Below are 21,904 nucleotides of genomic sequence, written 5' to 3'. Positions count from 1 at the left end.
CCTTAAGAAATAACAAAAACGTGGACTGCTTTCTGAAATAATGTTGTGGCACAAAAATACACGTGCCAAGTGCAACATGTGCAAGGCAAAGCCGCCTAAACGGCAAGCAAACTAACACACATGATATTAGCAGACCATATGTGTGAACTAGGCTCATCCACACTCATAGATGCCCGTGGGTTGGTTGTTGTAACAACACCAAGTTATTAAAAATAGTGGACAAGCTCATTGTACGGCAACTAGACTTTAAAGTTCCGAAGATTCTTGCGTTGCAACAGTGGGCAAAAATGTCTCCTGTCAACCTAATGTATTTGCACTGAGTATCAATGTATCCTCTACTCCAAGTGCTTGTCCATGCTTATATTTTATTTGCTGTATTAGAAATTCACTGTAGCAATTCTTTTTCATACATTGTAGGACTTCCTCTGCATACCCACCTATAATCGTGGTTGGTTTTCTTTTCTATGCTAAGCTTATTTTAGTGTTAGGGATTTGATGATGAATCAAAGAATAGGGTTCATGAGAGGTACCCCAGCTGGAACACTTACATTACTTCAGTTTGGCTTTAAAATAGTAAATGTCTGCTGGATTCTTCTAACCTCTAAGTCCTCACCTTTTGAGTTGCCTGAGGGGTTTGGCTGATCAAGAAATGTTTCCAGCAAATGCAACCTCGTTCTGCTAGGTGGCACCATCTGACTCTGCAGCAAACTCAACCCACATTAGAGGTGACGGTGTGGAGCCTTATATAGCTGCCACTCCTATTCGCTAAAATTAAAAAAAGTCCATGCTCTTCGACGCGGATTCGGAACCCAATTCCCATACTTAGTGTGTACTTTCTAAAAAGCTTTTCTATGATAGTGTGCTTGACATGTCTCCCTCAAAGGACTACATACTTGAGACCATTACCTAACCTGCAGGAAGCAGATTTGTTACAGACCCACATGGTGTCTGCCTTTGATGCTGCGGGTCCAAGCATGATTCAGAAGGCATTCAAAAAATGCTCCCTTATGCACCTGAAGGTCATGTAAGAACAGGAAGCAAAGTTGTAACCCTCAAAGCGCAAGAAACAGTCCAGTTCGGAGTCAACGACCTATGGTACGTTTAAGACAAAGTCCAAGGGCAAATCTGTATTGAAATGTAAGAAGTGTCTATAGAAGTGCTTTTAATTTCCCCCTCCTCCCCTTCAGAACATCCCACCACTGCCCCCCAGGAGCATACACTCCAGTGAGAGGTGGCTCATTCAGCCCCCCAAAGGTCTAGCTCAATGCCATTCGGCCCAATTCCACAGCTAGAACCAGTGCATCCCTAATTACACAGACCATCTTTGACTCCACAGTAGAGGCAATGTTATATCTTCCACAGAGGATTCTGCTTGATGCTGACTGACCATGTTAGACCTGGTCTGCTCCTACGCTTCTTTGCTGGAGCCCCGCCGTCCCCGGATCTAACAGCAACACCTATATTAGATCCAGAGCGGAGTTCGGCTAGATTTAGGCCATTATCTCGTTATGAGAGAACTAAGGCTGAGCCAGTGGTGTTCAATGAGTTTCCAACAGTACCTTTGCCAGTGCGTCTTTGGACAGATGATGGACTGTGTCGAGAAAAATAAGGAAACCTCTAAAACGTAATAAGACTGTTTTCAACGTCCAGAACACCTATGAATAGATATTAGTCCAGCTGTCAGTTGATTAGCTAATTTGAATTGGGCTAAGTAGACTTAGGAAAATAGTAAACCAGGAAAACCATCAGTGAAGGAGGTAAAAGAGCAAGTCCTACATTCACACTTCAAATTAGTATTGACAAAGTAAGTAAATTGACTTTTATACTTGAAAGGGCTACTCTGCTGACTTGCTACCTTGTGTGCGTAGGTGTGTAGATGGGTGAGTCGGAGAACGCAAGAATGAGTCCACAGTCCGATAAATGACAGATTACTTGGATGGATGCATGAGGTCAAGGATGGATGGATATATGGGTGGATGTATGGTGGCGCAAGGGCAATGTGTGCATGGTCAATGTGTTCTTGGATTTCATACTGTGCTTTAATATAACACCGTTTTTTCTCGCAAAAGGGATTAATAGTTAAAATAGATTTTGCGCTTGTAAAGTTACTTTTTGATCCCCTTAATAGAAACCTTATCTGAATGGACAGGAGTACAGGGGTGTCCAGAAGTAAGATCATATATACATTCAATTGTCGTTGCATGAGAAAACGCCACCTACATGGTTTAGTTCCTTTATTTGCCCTACAAATTCCTTAGCACAATCATTTTTGTGTAAAGAAATAATGGGGTCTATTCACAAACTGTATTTTGTTGTACGTTTATTATTACTACAATAGCACAATAAAATTCTGTTCACAAACCTGGAAGTGTAAATCTCCACCACCATGTCTCCTGTCTTTTTAATAAGGAGATCCTCAAACATGTAAGTTTACCACTTAGTAGTAAAAGTGATAGCTGCAGGGAGTGGCTGGGCTTTAACCACAGTGCCTGCTCTCCTTTCTTCTCATCCTCACTACTAAGCCAATCTTTGCAGCACCATGATTTTCTCATTAAATAATGGGTCAACGCTGTATGTCCAGTGCTCTAAAGTGACTAGTAGGCACTTTAGAACACCTTCATAAATAAATATCATAATATTGTGAAAAGTACCTTGGCATAAGTCTGCCAAATCTGCAGTCTACTTTCTGCTTTGTTATGGGAAGAAAAGGAGGACCTGCATGCTTGCTAAGGAGTTAGACTGTCTCTGCTAAGAGGGGTGATCTAATCTCTGAGAAAACTTGCAAACGGCCTAGCTGACTGGCAGACCTTTGTGAGGACAGCTTGATGAACAGAGCTGCCAAAGAGCCACAAGTCATCCCATACCAATAGGAGGAAAGAGAAAGAGCACCCAAATCATGGACCTATTACATTGATGTCAAATTGAACCTGCACCTGCCCCAACACATCATGTGCATTGAAGGATATCCAAATAGTCTCTTCTTCAGCCCCAAAGGGCACAAGAGGAAGTCAGACATCGTACCCCCAATGTAGGATCTGGTTTTATTAATTGGAGTTGATGGCCGTCCACTATTTCTCTAGCCCTTGTGCTTCTAGAAATCTTGCTGTTCTTTGTTGGGACCTGGTCCTACCTGCAACTGTTGTGGGCGTTCCTAGTCACATGGGACCCTTTCACCAGAAAATCTTGAAAATTAGGGGTACATCTCAAGATACAAGCCTATTAAAAAGTTATATTTTGGACTCAATAGCGATAACTTGCCCACTGTTTCCATCTTCTCCCCATAAAAAACAAAGAGGCTAACTGGGTCCTTAACATGTCCCTTCACTCCAGTTCACTATGGACTCTGTCTCTAACCAAACACTGTTGACAGGACACTGAGTGTCCACGATATCACTGGGAGCAGTGGGAGCACAAGATAGATGGCATCCTAGCACTTTTAGTGATGGGGTTTTGGGCTTTGCATTGTTTAGGATTACACCTTTTGTTCTTCCCTTCCCCTGTTTTTATTTTTTTTATTTTACCCTTCGGCGTCTCAGAGGTGTCCATAGGCCAGAGTTGAGTCCAGCATCACCACATCTAGATCTTTTGTCTTAAGTTCAGACCCACTTTTGCAAACATTTTGCTCCACCTAACAAGTAGGGAACCAAGCACTTACACAACTCTGAGTTCGTCCAGAACAAACCCCACTAGAATAACATTTGCATAGGGGTAATGTTAACAGAAGTCTAGTGTAGTGCCTAGCGCTAAGAAGTTATAATAATGTTTGGCGTCATGTCTTGACCCTCCCTACAAGGTGCTAGCACCTGGATTTGTATATATGCCTTTATTTTGATTGAACGAGGTACTTGCCTGTTAAATATAAATATAGTTATTTCTTCTGAAGCTCTGCCTGGAAATACATTTTATCATGTGTTATATACTGAGTCATACTGAATTTTAGTTTCGAAGTCCCTCCAAATAGTGGAGTAAGTTGTCACTGCCCATCTTTGCCACCTCAAGAGTCAAGTGCCTAAAGTGGATAACTCAGATATCCATTTGGAGTGCACCACTATTGTGCCCCTGGGGCACAAAAGGTAATTAGTACCCAGGAGGATACCACTATACACAATGCTATCTCATGGAGGCAAACGGAAAATAACAGCCCTGTACTCTGCCCTACTAACAAAACTAGATGCAGGAGTCATGAAACAATGGATTACACACGTACGAACGGAACCCACTGGCAAGCAATGTGTGCGCGCTGTGCAACAAGTGAAGGAGGTCTCACGCAGCCCAAGATTCTGCTTTATACAATTTAACTACCTACATCAGTCGTATCAGTCGTATCTTACGCCAAAACGTGCTCACTGTGTGTTCCCCAAGGCATCGGCAAATTTTCCCAGGTGCAACTTGCCGGATGTGGGATTCTTTCACATGGTCTGGGACTGCCCAGTGATACACCGCAACTGGGTAGAAGTGGTGGGAATTATTTCAACCTAGTGGAATGCACAGTACTGGCCAGACCCGAATCATGCCAGTTGGGAATTAGACAGAAAGCCAAAGGGGACAAAATGCTACATAGATTAACTGACCTAGCCTTTGTGCTATTTAAACAACAAATATCGATGTCCTGCAAGTCTTATGCTTCCACAGACACGAAGATCTGGCTGAAGGTCTTATTGAAGTGGGTAAAGGCTGGTTTGGCCGCCATAAGTAAGGCTCAAAACCCAGGAGGCGGAGACAAGAGCTAAAGTCCTGGGGCTTATACATCATAAACCCCGGAACCCAAAAACGATGTGTCCCCCTTGAGCTGTCCTTCTATCATTCTATACAATCATATTTGTAGCATGACACAGTTCATACTTCAGGATACTTGTACTACTACCAACTACAGGTGAATGTTAACGCCCCCATTTTAAACCTTACACTCAGCTTCCACACCGTGATATATCTACATATTAGCGGCATGGCTGACCCCAGCCGTGCCGTGGGGCCGAGCCCCCTGGCCACCAGGTGTTTGTCTACTTCACTGTGCCTGAGCCGGCGGTAGCGTATATAGGTGGCATACTGTCTAAATTGATTCACTTGGACTCTGGGTACGCACGGTGCTGACAACCATGGAGCAGTGACAAATCCCTACCGGGGGCGGTATGATGAGCTGGCAGCAGCCAAGCCCAGGAATCGTCGGACACCGATTGGGGTGTGTTTCAAAGTACCCAATAGGGGGCCCCCTGGCTGCGTTCCTCCTCACCCCCCTACCCCACTCCTGAACATGTACCTTCGCCATTGAAGAACTGGGGTCCTCGCTGTCGGATCATTGCTGGAAGCATCGAGTGAGGAAGTGGAAGGAGAAACTGGCATCGGCGTGAATGGAGCATGCTGCTCACGTTGGATTATTAAAAAAGGAAGGAGAAGTGGGCAGCGGCATGAGCGGAGCACGCTCCCCGAGAAGCAGGAGGAGAGGCGGGCAGCAGCGTGAGTGGAGTACGCTATTCACGATTGCTGGACTGTAGGCTACGCTGGTGGCCTGGGGCAGCGACGTGAGCCAAGCACGCTGCCCGGAAGAAAGGTGGAAGAAGCGGAGTCGAGCTCGCTGTGCGCAGTGCAGGACCAGCAGCCGAAACGGCGGGCCCAGGAAGTGGAGTGCGCTGAGCACATTGGTTACGGGAAGGTGGGCAGCGGCGTGGACTTGAGCGTGCTTCCCACATCGGCTTTGCGGAGGGCGCCTCCTCCCCCATCGTTTGGCAGTCTAGAAGAGCATGCAGTGGCATGCTCTGGCTCGCTGCCTTTGCAGTAAACAGGAGGAGTTGAGCAGCGGCGTGGGGTCGAGCAACAGTAGCTAACCCACTGCCAAGTACCTTACTGTATGAAGGTCTGAGCTCAACTAAGCGGATCGGATGGCTTCGCCCCTCTACCGGCAGGGAGGCTTCGTAAAGGGTCAAGACACTGTTGGCTGAATTTCCAGCCCTATTTCTGATGGGCCACAAAAAATTGCTGGTTTATCACTCGGGGCATTGAGGAATCGGTGCAAAGGGCATACAGACCGTGGGAGCCCCTGCTGAGATCCCGGTCAGCTTAAAGGCACCAAGGGAGCTGCAGTCCCTGAGGAGCATGCCAGGGGGCAAAAATGCCAGTACCCTTGCTTGGGGTGCTGGGAGGGAGGGGCGTAAGCCCGTCCGGTACAGGAGCGAGGACGGCGACTGGGGAACACCGCCAGCAAAACGTGGAAGTAATAACGTGGAGCGCTATAAAGGACCAGAGCCGGAGGAGGATCTACATGAGCTGCTGGGGAGCGCAAGAACCTTGGTGGCGAGCCGAGGCAAGGACAGGGTCAACAAGCAGGTGATGGAGGCACTACAGCTGGACAAAGTAGGGGACCAGGCTGATGCCAGCAGGCGGGCCAAAGGGCCCCAGCGACAAGGTCAGTGCAATGGGAAGCTTGCAGCCCAAACGACGGCCCCCGAGGAGCAGTCTCCAAAATAGAGCGGGTGCGGGCAAGGGCTACGAGGAGCCCGGTAACGCAGCCACCCTGCCTGGTTAGAGCTCTGACAGCGAGGAAGAGATGGACCACGGTGCTGGGGCGGCGCCTGTAGTCAGCACTGCGGCAGCCTCAAAGTCCACAGCACAACAGGCCGAGGGACAGAAAGGAGATAATGGTGCGCAACCGGCGCTAAGCATGCGTGGGGCAAAGAGACCACTTTGTAAAGGGAGCGCAACATATACCGCTGGGGTTACTAATGGTGGAGTAGCTAGCTATGGCCTGCAAGAAAGGGTACCAAATACGGCAGCGCAAGGGGCCTTTGACCATCAGACTAATGCGGGGCAAGGGGTCCTGGGGCAGCCTGGTTTGCACAGGGCAGTGGCAGGGCTGACCACCCAGGGTGTGGGGGCAGAGTGTACCTCCCTTCAAGTGGGCACAATGGTGGCCATGACCAGGCTATAGGAACGCGGCAGCGCCACCTTGCCTCCCACATCCGTTGCAAGGAATGGGCCCATAGCTAAGCCAAGGTAGCAGGGGGCCAGATGCGCCGGCAACAGGCAGGTTACAGCCAGCCACGCAAGAGCAGCTAGAGAGGGGCAACCAACAGAGGAGGCTAACAAGCAAACAGTGATGGATCAAACCCAGATCTGTTGACTGGGTGTGAGTGTTTGATTGGTTCTGATGCTCCGTCCATCACCACCCCCTTTTGTACCGCTTTAACAAGCAAGCTGGTGGCACAACAACCACAGAGCCTGAGGCGCAGGAAGTCACTGATCCCACTAAAGCCTGCATTGGCATGGGTGCAGCGGCAGGGGGTGAAAGCTAGTGAATATTTGAGACCCCTGCTTGGAGATCCCCCGGCTACAGCCAGACAAACTGGTTTGGCCAGCCTCATCCCACTAACTGTGAAGGAGAGGATCTGGCGCAAAGAATACATAGACATTTTTTCACTGCTAGAAGTACGCCAGTCAGGATTAGATAAAAAGGAGGAGGATATGAGGGGGGAAAAAGAAGAGATTGTGGAGTGCAGTATCGAGAACTGGCTCCGGGCATTCAGAACATTAGCTAGTGTATTTGTAGAGCAGTTCCCACCGAGCACCGCAGCCCTTATACTGCACGAGCAGAAAGTGCATGAGGCACAAATGAAATACCAAGGGGATGCCTGGCCCCATTATGATGAGGTCTTTAGGCTAAAGATGCAAACATGGCCATGCATTAACTGGTATCATCAAGATGTGGAGGGGTACACTACACATCTGGTAGCGGTCAGGGAAGGAGTCAGCAACACAGTCTCCTTTCCGCGGAAGCAGGCAAGAAGCGAAGCCGGATGGGATTCCCCACTACAGCAAACAAAAGGTGGTAGGGTGGGAAAAAACGCAACGCTGGTTGCTAAAGGTATTACAGGTTTGAATACAAGTGGGGGCAGTCGTGCAAGTTCATGCACGCCTGCAGCAACTGCGGGGGGGGGCACATCCAAACCCAAGGTGCTGCAAAAAAATACCGGTAAGAAGAAGTAGGAGTTCAGGAGCAAGGAGTCCTGTAGCGGCCGAGGAGTTCCCTATGCAGCTACCTACACCCATCAAGACTGTGGTATTGGTAAAATTGTTGAACAACTATCCTAAGACAGGAGAGAAGCAGTACTAATGGAGGGCTTCTTGAGAGGTTTTAGGATCTCTTATTGCGGTCCCGTGACATAACCCCCACCCCTCCAGCTTAGCCAGACATGAAGTCAGTCATGGACAACCCTGAAGTGGCCAGGGAGAAGGTAGACAAAGAGGTCTGCCTAGGGAGAGTTTTTATTTATTTATTGCATTTTTTATTTATTTATTGAGTTCATACCATTACAAAGAGGCAATAAAAGTGGCAGCCAAATAAGGAGTTCACATTGCAGTTACATGTAAAATATGCAGATTTGTCTCAGAGCCTTGCGTACAGAAGAGCAATACAATCAGAGGGACACCTGATGCATAAATGCACTGTGCACCATGTTTAGACAGTCATCAGCGCACACAGTTAAGTACAAGATGTTAGCACATGCCACCCAGGATAGATGCTGCGATAATTAAGCCATAACCCAAAGACTCTGTTCCAAGCAGCGCAATCAATATTAGCCATTCCCCTCAGCCGCCTCCAGCTTCTTTTCCACGCTAAATAACTCTGATACAGACCCCAAAAAGGTTTAGGGCGACTCTGAGGAGGTAGCAGTTCACTGTACAATTCCGATTGCGTGCTACAATATACCATGTCCTTCGACCAGTCCTCAATCGTAGGTGCTGGTCCACGAGCCCAACGCATTGCTACCCTGCGTTGTGCAATCAGTAGACCCATGTCAATTAAGCGCCAAGATTTTTTCACTATTTTCTTCGTATAGCCCAATAGGTCAACTAATGGGTTGCATTCCAACGGTAATCCTGTGATATCACTCAGCGCATGAAAGATTAACTCCCAATATCTGGCTTCCCCCAGGCACAACCAGGCAATATGCAAAAACCAAGCAGGGTTAACTCGACACCGCTCCCATTCTGCAGCGTCACGAAGGCCATAACGATGTAGCCTCTCGGGCGTATAATAGACCCTGTTGAGGAACTTGAAATGTATGAGACGATGCCTCCCATTCAATGAAACTTTCTGGGTAATTTTTACAGCAATATCACCAGGTGTTGTCATCTAGCGCCACCCCAAGGTCATATTACCATTCCAGCCTAGCTTTAGTGTAATGATTCCTGCGATAGTCTTGCGTTATATTATAAATATTAGACACTATCTTCCTAGGAGAGTCCACGCGCAAAAGGAACGATAAGGCTACTACCTCATGCGGTTCCATCATATCCTCCCCTAGCATCTCACGCAGGGCGTGTCTCACTCTGAAAGTGAAATCTCACCAGTGGTGTACAATCATGGACTTCTACCTCAACATCAGCCCACCCAGAAACCTTACCCTCAGAGAAGAGATCCCCAATGCTTGTAATGTTGATGGATGCCAGCGCCCTCACAACCTCTTTTTCACGGCAGAACGGAAGCCAGTGAAACCACTCCACCGGAGTCATGGGTGAGTACAGGACCACTCCTTCCTGCCTTTTTAACAGATTTTGCCACACATGGGCAACAGAATTGACAGAGTAATAAAATCCCCGCTCGCCTAGTAGGGGCATGAAACAGCAATACTGGGTGAGGAGAAGGTGCAGCCGCGAACCTTTCAGTCTGTAGATGCTGGATGCCAGCTTGCTCGTGAACCTAGTGATAGGCGTGCAAACTTTGTGCCGCACGGTAATATAATTCTAAATCGGGTGCTCCTAGTCCACCCATAGAGTAGGGTAGCGTGAGAATGTCCCATCTAACGCGTGAATGTGTCCCAGCCTAGGCCATCCTCACCAATAATGAGCGGATGACCCTAAATATGTGCGCAGGGGGCACCATTGGAACGTTAACAAACAAGAATACAAATCTTCGGAGCACTACCATCTTCATAAGGGATATGCGCCCCAATAAGGACAAGGGTAATCTAATCCAGCGCTCAACTTCCTCTTCTAATTTAGTGATCGCTCTACCGTAGTTCTCACTGAGAACCAGCTCAGAATCTGTATGCACCTTCACCCCTAAGTAGTGCACAGGGTCAGTGGTCCATGCTAAGGGGTATTCTAATTCAACAGGTTCCATGGCCAAGGACAACGGGAAGATAGTTGACTTAGTCCAATTAATTTTAAGGCCTGAGAGTTCGCCATATCTAACCACCTCGTTCAACACTGGGGATAGATTGAACCTCGGGTCTCTGATATACAGGAGAATATAGTCTGCATAAGATGACACAATGAGGTTATATTTCGGGAAGCGAATCCCTCTGTGCCCATGGTACTCCCTTAATGCACACACCAATGGCTCTGCTACCAAGGCGTATAGTAAAGGCGATAAGGGGCACCCCTGTCGAGTTCCCCGTGATATCTTGATGGGGGCTGTCACTATGTCCCCGACCCTAGCCCTGGCCCTGGGGGAATTGTATAGGACTGCCACTGACTGCAGAAAAATCTCCCCCACTCCCAGCCGCCCCAACACAGGTCGCATGAAAGGCCACTCCACTGAATCAAAGGCCCTCTCTGCATTGAGGAAGACCGCAGCAGCTTTGATTTCCGGCTTAGTAGGTTATATTGCCCCAAACACCGTCCGCAGATTATATGGCAGGTTTCGCTCGGGGACAAAACCCGATTGCTCCGGACGCACCAGCAGTGGGACTAGCGGCGCTAAGCGGTTAGCCAGTATTTTAGCAAATAGTTTGCTGTCTACGTTGAGAAGAGATAAAGGCCTAAATGACTAGCATTCATTAGGAGGTTTATCTGGCTTTAATATTGTGACTATCTAAGCTTCCTTCATAGAGGGGGGCATTTTGCCTTCCTCACCCATTTCCTCAAATAATGTGATCGGTGCGGGATGAGCAGCTCCTTAAATTCAGTGTAAAACGCGATTGTAAGGCCGTCTTCTCCAGGGGCGCTACCAGTGCACATGGAGTTGAGCGCCACCAGTACTTCACTAGCATCTAATGGCTTCATAAGGTGCTCCCTATGTTTATTTTATTTTATTTTTTTGCAGAGTTTTATATAGCGCGAACTAGACCCGAATCCAATCGGGTATCAGAGCGCTTTACATAGCACCAGTTACGTTACATGAGGACACACATTCATTTTTTGTTAGGCACAGGGAGATTAAGTGATTTGCCCATAATCACAGGATGTTCGGCGTCATTACCGTGACTCGAACCCAGTTCCCCAGGTCCGAGGTCGAGCGCCCTAGCCGTTAGGCCAACTCCTCTCCCCTGTCAACCACGGCATCTGTACATGTTCCAAGTAGTCTTGGATCACAGCATCATCTACTGTTGCTCTAGAGCGATATAGATCAGAATAGTACTGGGTGAATCTATCCTCTATTGCTGAAGGGGCCCTCAACAATTCGCCACTCTGTGCGCAGTTCAGACACACAGCCCGACTCCCTCCTATTTCTCAACAATGCGGCTAAGACTAAACCTGGTCTCTCACTCTCCCCATATGTTTTCGTGACCGCGTATTTCCCCATGAACTTCACTTCTCTAGCTGCTGTTTCATGGTATTCTTCCAGTACAGTCTTCAGTTCTTCCGCTACTCGTTCCCCTCTGCCCACCAGGGCGTCTCGCTCTAGCTCAAACAAGTGATCCTCCAAGAGAGCCAACCTTCCCCTGAGAGACCGGAGGACCCCGGGGTGTTTGGACATTGCTATCCCCCTTACATATACCTTGAAAGTTCCCCATACTGTAGAAAACTTTTTATGTCAAGGAAGGCCTCGGACATCTCTGATTTGAATACGCTATCTAGCAGCGTATCCGGTGGAACCCCCACGTAAAAGGAGCTGGCCTCCTCTGCGGGGTTTCAACCTCCATCATTATTGGGGAATGATCAGAGGGGGATCGGGGGTGAGTCAAACAAGCTCCGTTCTGCGCGTGCATAGGCCTGAAAACAAACCAATTGTCTATTCTAATATGGAGGTCGTGTGGAGCAGGGTTGTGGGTGAAGCCCCCCTCAGCTGTAGAACGCGTTCTCCAGACATCTATCATATTCGACTGAATTGCCTCATCTGTAATGGCTCTAGCTGCAGCCGAAGGGCTCCGAGGCGGGCCCCGGAGCAGTCCACTGCCGGGTCCAGTGTACAATTGAGATCCCCACCCCACACCTGCGGTAAAGCAGACAAACCGTGGTAGAACTGTGGGTTGTCGTAGTTGAGACCATAAATATTAACTGTAATCAAGTCAATTCCCCGCCCATGACATCTAGAAATTACGAATCTGCCTTCTGGGTCAGCTTTGATTGCTGCCAGTTGTATTCCCGACTTGGGGTTAATCCACATGAGTACGCCTCTATCATGTGTGGTGAACCCCACTGCATGGAAGGGCCCATGCAAACACCAGCGCGTGAGTATTCTACTATCTATAGAAAAATGTGTTTCCTGCAGCAGAGCGATATCTATCTTGTGTCTTATAAGATAAGCGTGGACCTTTCGCATATTTTTTAAATCATTCAGGCCCCTGACATTCCATGCTAAGATGCGGATTCAATTCCCTGTCCCTATGTCATGTCAAACTTCCTTGATTGTCTCTACGTTGCTGCTTGCCACCATGTGACTCCCCCATGCTACAACTTTGCAATGCGCTGCACGTGAATCTGGTAAATAGCGTATGTATACTGCCAACAAAGATTCAAAAACAAAACCCCAGAGAGACCCTCCCACACTATGCACACCCCAATTTAGCATAGTCGAAATTGCCTGTGCCACCCAATTATTAAAAAAATCTTGCAAAAAGATTACATCCTCAAATGAAGAACATATCTGGCAAACCACCATACAGTGGGCAACACGCAGGGGCGGATGTTACCCTCTTCACAGCTTAGGGTACCCCTTTATTTAGAGTAGAAACATAGCCATACGCACCCTATTTTAACGAACATCAGGCATCATTCACTAGTTTCAAATTAGGATTGAAACAATCCCGCTTTCGCCTCCCTAAGAACCCACCCCTCCCCCCAGTCCGGAGCAAGATAGCAGCGACCGTTCTACAGCCTTAATTTCTTGTCTTGGTCCACGCTGCTCTCCGCTCCAAACATGCAGACAAAGTAATTTCCCCCATTACAAGGTAGCAGGAATCCATATCTTCCCATAAACAGTCTTCAAACAGCAATTTGTGTTAATCCTATCCACATGGCAAAAGGTATAAAATAACCTCAGAATACAAACCACCATAGTCCTGCTCTTCCATATCTCCGCCAGCCGCGCCAGCTGGCTCCCCAGCCGCTCCTTTCCATTCACCAGCTTTGATGTACTCCTTGTGGGTCTTCTGCAGTAATTTGGGTCAGTAAAGATTTTTGATTTGTCATCTATGTTGACCCTCAATCTGGCCAGGTACAGCATTGCATATTCCAAGCTATTCTCTCTCAGCTGGCACTTCAAGGGGGCAAACTGTCTCCTTGCTTCCTGCACTCTCATGGTGAAGTCCGGGAAAAGTGAAATCGATGAGCCCTCAAACTGCAAATCGTGTTTCTCCCGAGCCTGACGCAGCGCCGCGTCCCTGTCCCTGTAATTCAATAACTTAGCAATCACAGGGTGCGGCGAGGCTCAGGGCCGAGGGAACGGTGGGTGCACTCAACAACAAACATGGCAGAAAAAGTATCATGGCTTAAAAGTGTTACCAGAAGCTGTTTCACAAATGTCTCCATGTTGCCCATAGCCGTGGATTCAGGAAGGCCCGTGATACGTATATTGCAACTCCTCAACCTGACCTCCAAATCTTCTGCCTTTTCCTGCAAGGCATTCAGCAGCTTCCCCATCTGTCTCTGGGCGCTGCTCGTTTCCATCTGGGCCGCCTCAGCTACCCGCCTCTCTGCCATATCCAGGCGCTCAGCATGCTTGTCTAATCGTTCCGACATGCAGTCCATACGGTAGGCCAAGGAGTCGATTTTGCCATCTATGGTAGACAGGCTCCTCTGCATCGCTGCCAAGATTTGACAAATGTCCCCCTCCGCGACAATATCACTCTGCTCTGCGGTAGCTCCATCAGCGCTGGCCTCCTTCTGCTTTGCCTTAGCAGGAGGGAACCAAGGGGGGGAAGAGACCAGACCCCAGAGGCGCACACAGTTCACATCAGTCATTCTCTGGTCTGCTAGCAGGTCTGTGGGCTCCCCTAGATGTATTACTATATCAGGGGACCAAATGACGCTTTACTCTCTGAAGCAGCTCAGTAAGAGGGGGGCCCCCCAGGCCACAGGGCAACATGCCGCAAAAGCACTCACTGGCTCCAGTAGGCCCATACGGTTTCAACTCGCCCTTTACCACAAGTTCACGGGGCCGGTGTCGCCAGTTTCAAAGCGCTGCCCTCCCCATGCGCCCAGGAGTGTCCACCTTCTCCCGTCTCCTCGTAGTCCTCCGGCTGTCTCTCGCTTTGCTATGGCACCACGCCCCAGCTGTTACAGGCCTCGCAGCACCACGAGGCCCCACCGCCAGGTCACCTACAGCCGTCGCCGACGCAACGTAGGAGTCCCTCACCGCTCATCTGCAAGGCACCCAGACAGCTCTCTCCTCTCACACACGAAGTGTCTCTATTACGGGGCTCAGCAACTCCGCACCACAGGTCAAACGCCTTGCTTCTCCACACAGGTGGACGCCACTCTGCCCCACGCCCTGAGAAGCAGCCGCTCCAGGCTCTTGCGTCCAACTATCGAGGCAATCACTCGTAGCCCCTGCAGCAGCAGCCAGGGCAAGTTCCCAGGTGGGTATCCGGCGCCGCCCACTCCGCCACGCTCCCACTGGGACAAGGCCGCAGTCCGCGTTTTTTCTAGGCCCCACTCGGTCGCGGCTGTTTGTGAACTGCTAACGGCTCCTTCGGTCTCGACCAGCACACCGCTATGCAGCTCTTCACTAGTTCCTCCCGGGGCAGTATCTGGAGCAGAGTTTTACTGTGCCGATGTTATCGGATTCCTGCCGGGTCGTTGGATGGCTAACGGAGCCCTCCTAAGTAGCAGCCATCTTGAGCCCAGGCAAGTTCCGCCCCCCTGCCTAGGCAGAGTTGCCGGCCCCTTTGCAGAGCCCCCATGCTGCCATCTGGTTGTATCACAGTTAGGGTTGGTGCCCAAGAAGGAGCCCGGCAGTTTAGACTGATTCACTATCTGTTATATCCAGCTGGGGTGTCGGTTAACGACTGGCTGGAGCAGGACAGCTGTTCGGTGTCCTTTGCAACCATTGATAATGCCATAGACCAAATCAAGGCAAGCGGGAAAGGGTCCATGCTAACTAATGCCGACATTGAGTCAGCGTTTAGACTGCTGCCTGTGCACCCAGAAAGCTACCACCTGCTAGGCTTCAAGCTGGGGAAAGGGTACTACTACAATAAATGTATACCAATGGGCTCTGCCATCTTTTGTGCGTATTTTGAAGCCTTTAGCAGCTTCCTAGAATGGGCATTGGGGTGCGCTACCTGGACGACTTTTTGCTTATAGTCAAACCAGGTACCACAGAGTTTGCAGGCCTCTTGAAACAGTTCATTGCACTGGCAGGGTAGATGGGAGTACCCCTTGCCTGCAAAAAGACAGAGGGCCCCACCACACAGCTTTCCTTTCTAGGCATCAAATTGGATACAGTGCTGGGCCAGTGCATACTGCCAGTAGCAAAGGTGGAGGACCTGAGACACTATAGCGGGGATGCTGAGGCAGAAGAAAGCTAAGTTGGGGGAAATTCAGCAGCTTGTGGGCAAGCTGAATTTCACTACCCGAGTGATACCTGCATGGAGGCCTTTTGCTAGGCGACTGGCATGGCTGACAAAGAGGCATCACAGGGTCAGATTGACACAAGGGGTGAATGAGGATTTGCGGCAGCATTTCTGGACGACTTTAATGGGACACTGATTTCGAGGGAGCCATGGGTGATGGCAGACCAATTGGAATTTTTCACTGATGCTGCAGGGGGCAAGGGCTTTGTGGCCATCCTGGGCTCCTCGTGGACAACAGGCCACTGGCTGACGTGTTGACACGAGAAAGGGATCACCAAGAAGCTGGTTGTGCTAGAGCTCTTCCCAATCAGTTGCATTTTCCATATGGGAAGAACGCCTCTCCAACAAGCAAATCACATTATGGGTTGACAATCATGCAGTAGTTCAGGCCATGAATCTGGGGGCGGCACATTGCCCGATAGTTGTGCACCTCCTTATGCATCTGACAGGCAGCAGACAGACAAAGGTTGTGGTCAGGGCACAGCACATTCCGGGGGTCGAGAATGCAGCGGCTGACGCGGTGTCTCGTTTTCAATGGTTGAGATTCAGGAACTTTGGTGCCACACGTGGACTGCAATGGGACAGCAATACCGCAAGAGCTGTGGATTCTAATAGACCTGACCTGAGGCAAATGTGTGGGGCTGTGAGGCATGGCCATAGGAGGGGCACTAGAGTCACTAGGTTTCAAATAAAAGAAGTCCTGAAGTAGCAAGTAGGGGAGCTGCTCAAGGTCGAAAAACTACAGGCAGCATGGCGGGGGACAGCACAGAGAAACAGAAGATGAAGTGCAATAGCCAAAGGGGAGCCGCTCAAACCCGTGCCCTTGGAATGCCTTATGGAGGGGCACAGGGAGCAGGCCACAGATCAGCATGGGGTCAGCAGAGGATGGACACAGCACTTGCAGCCCGGGCATTTTGCCTGTTCAATCCTGTAGGACTTTATGGCCTAAAATATGTTTTGCAGACCAACCTCTGGGGCAGTATTGCTTGGTTATCTATTCTAAGGTAAAGAATCTAAGCCTAGGAGTCTCTATCAAATGAACAAGTTACTCACCTTCAGTAAAGCCTTATCTGGTAGAGACTATATCTAGCTGTCGATTCCTCACCGACTCTCCCATCCTACTTTCTCTGCGAAATGTCTACAGTGTAATGTTCACCCTTCTAAGGGCCTTAGACATGCATACCAGTTTGTCAGTGTTCCTCATGGCTCAACGCTTCTGGCGTGGAATGTCCCTAAAAGAAACTGACGTCAACACACAGTTGGAGCCTATATAGGCTTCATGCACGTCCCTTCCGGTGCTGACAATGCTGAGGCAGAGCTGAACGATGCCACCTACCAGCATGCAGGGGTACTGCTAAAGAAGAAATTCCGGATCCAGTCTGACGCCTGCGGAATATTCTAAGGTAAGAAATCAGCAGTTTCTACCAGATAAGGCGGTACGTACTGAAGGTGAGTAACTTGTTCTTTAAATGCAGAGTGGTTTAAATAGCACGCCTTTTTTAACGGATGAAAGGCTGTGTACACAGGCAAGAACTCGATCACAGTTTCTGCAGGCTTTTATCTCTCAATTTATTCCAAATTCTCATATATAAGTAACAATAGTCTTTTCAGCTAAAAACATATAATAAAATAAAAATACGGGTGGCCATAGAGAATATTAACCTATGATTGCTATGCCTTTTCTGTTCTTGGTCTTGGGTAGTAGTAATTTTCATACATATATCACCACTAGAACCACAACTATTGCCACAACCATGATCACCATTCTCACCACTAACTTAATGTATACCACTGTCATTTAATTATTCATCGCCACTATCACTAATATTACCATATTCACCCACCACCATCCCTAACACTGTCGCCACCATCACCACCATTGTTACTGCTATCACCATCACCGCTAGAATCTGTAATGTGGGCATGTGTCTGACATTAAATGAATTAATTGAAGTATATTTCTAAAGTGCTGCCTGCTGTCCCAAAGGGAAACCAAGAACTAGAAATCTTGAACACTCAAGGAGAGATGATGGTATTATAACAGTTGGAAAATCTGTTTTGTGAGTTTTTTCTCTCCATTCATGGGATCCACAGTGCTGTTTAACTCAAGAGATAGTGTTCCACAATTTGGCAGCCAGGTGTGAGAAACCCTTCCTATCTTGTCATCGTTTCCTAAATTGGACATAGTCAGGAGGCTCTGTGTACACAAATGAAGCTGGTGAGTAGGAAGTTACTTGGAGAATGTCTTCCCGAAGCTCAGTGGTTCTGTGTTTACTGCTTTGTGAGTAAAGCAAACAACCTGAAACATAGTCCACTTTTGAACCTGAAACTGGTGTAAGGATTCATATTTGTAATTAATAGAAAGACTTCTAGGGATTTTGAGAATCAGGTTCGCAGCTGCGTAAACGTTGTCATAAGTAGTTGGATAAGGTAGTTTGGTAATCCTAGATAAAGTGAATTTCCGTAACAATACTTGATGATATGACTGCTTGAACCATGGTTTTACGAAAAGAGAAGACAATTAGAGGATTTTTTTCTGTTAGATCTGTAGAATGCAGAAAGAAATTACAGGTACCTGGTTAATTTGAGTAGCAAAACATAGACGATTGTCAAATAAAATGCCTAGATTGCTAGAAGATTTGACTAGGGAGTTGAGGGGTCCCACATTGCTCTGGCTAGCACTGCAGTGTCCATAGTATGGTTTGTTGGCCCCCAAACAAGAATCTGTCTTTTCGCCGTTAAGTTTAAGATAATTTTTTATTGTCCATTTGGCCACCCTATTCATACATTATGTAAATGTCAGTTTGGGGTGATTGTGGTTTTCTGAGATGGACACAATGATATGTGTATCAGCACACAACATGAAGTTGAAGCCAAATGATCTTACCAGTGCTGCCAATGAGAGATATAAACATTAAAGTGGGGCTGAGTGCCGATCCTTGTGGAACTATGCAATTAAGTGAGAGGTGTAAAGACTGGTCAGGGTGCAGGAGACAATCTGTTGCCTGTCAGAAAGAAATTCCAGATCTTAGAGTTGGCCCACGCATAGCTGCCAAGTTTTCAGATTGCTTCTGTGACATTTGTATGGTGTCCATGTACTTATGAGTGACACTCAACGACCAAGTGTGTGACACTTAGATTGGCACTTTCTGCCTAGTAAAGCCAATCAGTGAAGTCCACAGAAGGAGATAAATGTTAGAAATTATATCATTTTGAGCAATGAGAAGAACTAAAAAGATCTTGAAAGTGCTGCAAAGCACCTGAAATGGAAGGTTACACGTGCCCTGAAACGCTTCAACCTCCAGGCGTGCAGCGAGGAAGCAGCCCGCATGATTAAAAAGTTCTGTTTTGTGTTTTTTAATTCACGTGTATTTTGCCTCTTGGGATTTGTATCATGCCCATTCTGTATGTGAAAAAGAGAACACAAATCCCAGCATGCCAAGTACAAGGTGTGTGACTATAAACTTCCACGTGGTGCGTGACCACAATTGTTCATAAGATATGTCACTAAAACCTGCAAACTGTGACATATAATGTGACCTTGCACTGTCACACAGTGTGTGATTACAAACTGTCAGATGCTGTGTGACTACACACTTTCTCACAGTCTGCGGGAATAAAGTTGACAGGTTATAGGACTACTATCAGCCACAGAGTATGTGGGAGCCATCTTTACCAGAGAAATAGTTCAGAGATTCACAGAAGCTGGCACCCGCATGTGGAGCGGCTGGCGCTACTGTCATGTCACCATATTCCGTACCATGTAGCACTAGTGCGGGATGCCAATCCTTGCCTGGCGCAGATTTATTTGGGCTCGGGGAGTCCAGTACCCTGAACGTCAAAAGCTATATTCACTTTTTACAGACTATTAGAGAATACATTGGTTTATTTTAGTAGGTTCCCACTTAAAGAAAGTGTCCCCTCTCTGGGAGCTCTCGACGGGCTACCCCAGCCCGAAAATGAAGCGATGTCAGAACCTAGGTTGGGATAGTGGAGCTGGCAGACATGAGAGGTGGGCGCATTTTAATATTTCATTACCTGACAGAAAAGAAAGGAGGGCACCCATCTCAGAAATGATCACTCCAGGATGTTATTCTTGTTCTTCTGTGTCAGTGACAGCCAGCCCCGTGATGTCTCGTCATGTGAGGCTGTGGCAGCAGGTCTGGGCTGAGTGAGTCTTTTGGCTGATTGATGAATGCAGCTGAGCCCCCAGGCTATGGCGCGGTCGGTGGCAACTATTTTGTGAGCAGCAGAGTGTGCACTTGACTCTGCCAGAGCATCGCACGGCTCACGCGGATTATTGGAGCGTCGCTCTTACAGTCTCGGTGTGTGTGTGGCTGGCAATGCTGGTGATGTATGTGTGACTTACGCATTTTTGTGCGGTGATGCAGACTACCACACTAAAATACGTTCGTTTTCCCCGATGCTTGGTACTAGGCAGGTCTGCCCACACGCTCCTAAGCCAGTCTGGAGACCCGCATTGAATGGGTCATGCAATCTGATGCTAAAAGGACCAGGGCAGCAATGCTGCCTTGATTAGTATTGATTCTTAGCTCATCTGCCACAATGCGTGTATGTCTGAATCTGGGTTGAGGAGAACCACTCGTGTGTTAGTAAAAACAAAAACGTAATGCTTTACCTATGCTTGTTTTAATGTGAATGGCAACAGAAAAATGCATCTCTCTCTCTTTTTGTGGTGAATTTGATTCTGCACCATGATGTGGCTCAGTGCCCGGTTGGGGTTCGCTGCTATTTAGGACTTGTGAAAACGTGTAAATGTAAAGTAGATTTTTTTTCTTTTTTGTTGTTTAGGTCCACAAGCGAGAGAGTCAGTATGCCCACCCAGGACTCGCGATACACACGGTTAACGAGATAGCAAGGATTAAAGAATTACCTCCAACTGCTGTGCTTGCTGTCCTCCGGCAGAATACCAACCAGTTGTACAGCCTGTAGTCGGTGGTTGCAGAAACATGTACAGACGATTGACTGGGGGGGATACTGTGTTTGAAATGGTTCATTATTGTTTATTAAACAGGTTTTATTTTATACTAAGTTCTGCCTATTTTGTTTGGTGATACTGACAACAAAATGCTTTTGAAAATGTGAATACTTGTCAAATAGATGCATTTTAACAAGTTCTTTTGCTTTCCCTTGTCAGTGACCCCAGGATAAAGGCGGCATATGCCCACACCCTAACGTGCATGTGAAATCATACATGGATAGTTCAGTGGTTTACAGACTTTACTAAACCAGTATTGAATGAGAAAGTCACAGCATAACGCCCAGTCTGTGGCTTTCATGGTTGGCTACCATCTGCGCTTGTAGATGGTATTCTCCAGTATTGGGTTATCTTTCATAGATTAACATGCTTGAATCATTCCCCGTCGTCTAAGTGGGAGTCCCATGGTATCATAATAAAACCAGTGCTTTAAATGGGAAAAAATAAGTGTAGGTACTCATTAAATAGAGCTAGGGGCGCGGCTAGTGGGCGGGGTTAGAGGGGGGTGAGACATGATGATACTAAGACGTTTCTATTGAGTATTCATTTTGCCCTTGCATTTCCTTTGATAGTAGTTTCACACTTCCCATATATGCACATTAACAGCTGCATATGATGACGAGTGGTGTGAATACCTGCTGGGAGCAGACCATAAATCATAATAGAAGGAGCTTTTAAATGAATTCAGTCAAGCCATCAACAGCACTATTCAGACTAATTATCAGTGCGCCTCAGAACAAAAGAGATTTTTGGGAATAGCAGCATTAATAATGAGTACTACGCCAGTTGCAGGACATACCAAAACATTTGAGAAAAGTATCAATATAAACAAAATGTGTTTGCTCATTACACAAAATAAAGACCTAACACGATATATTAAGGTTTCTTGTTTTGCAATATTTGCAGCTTCTCACTGTCATACGGTTCCTACTTGGTTGCTTTTGGCATAATACTTCTAATACACACAGAACAAGCAGACAATTCACACACAAAAGCATTCCACGCATTTCTTTAAAACTACCTCCTGAGAGTGTCCCCATTCTCTTCCTCTCTGAGCTCGCTTTCTCTCGCACACTCAAACATACATAGGAGCAGGCAAACACAAACACACACTCACCAAAAAAAGGTTCACTTGGGATTGTCACAGCAAGCACAGTGTGAATGTGATTGA

General features: G+C 47.6%; 1 protein-coding gene across 1 annotated transcript in view; it reads left to right on the top strand.

The window, feature by feature from the left end:
* TATDN2 (TatD DNase domain containing 2) overlaps window positions 1–20,782 on the top strand; it is a 536,295-nt gene extending 515,513 nt beyond the window's left edge. Inside the window, exon 7 of the mRNA XM_085624475.1 lies at window positions 20,547–20,782. Coding sequence (XP_085480601.1) covers window positions 20,547–20,687 — 141 coding nt within the window. The 3' untranslated portion in view covers window positions 20,688–20,782. The remainder of the gene's footprint in view (window positions 1–20,546) is intronic.
* The last annotated feature ends 1,122 nt before the right edge of the window (window positions 20,783–21,904 follow it).

Source organism: Triturus cristatus, chromosome 9, assembly GCF_964204655.1.
Source record: "Triturus cristatus chromosome 9, aTriCri1.1, whole genome shotgun sequence".
In the NCBI taxonomy this organism is placed as follows: Eukaryota; Metazoa; Chordata; class Amphibia; order Caudata; family Salamandridae; genus Triturus; species Triturus cristatus.
Note: the sequence above shows the minus strand (reverse complement) of the source record. Positions and strands in the feature narration are given on the sequence as shown.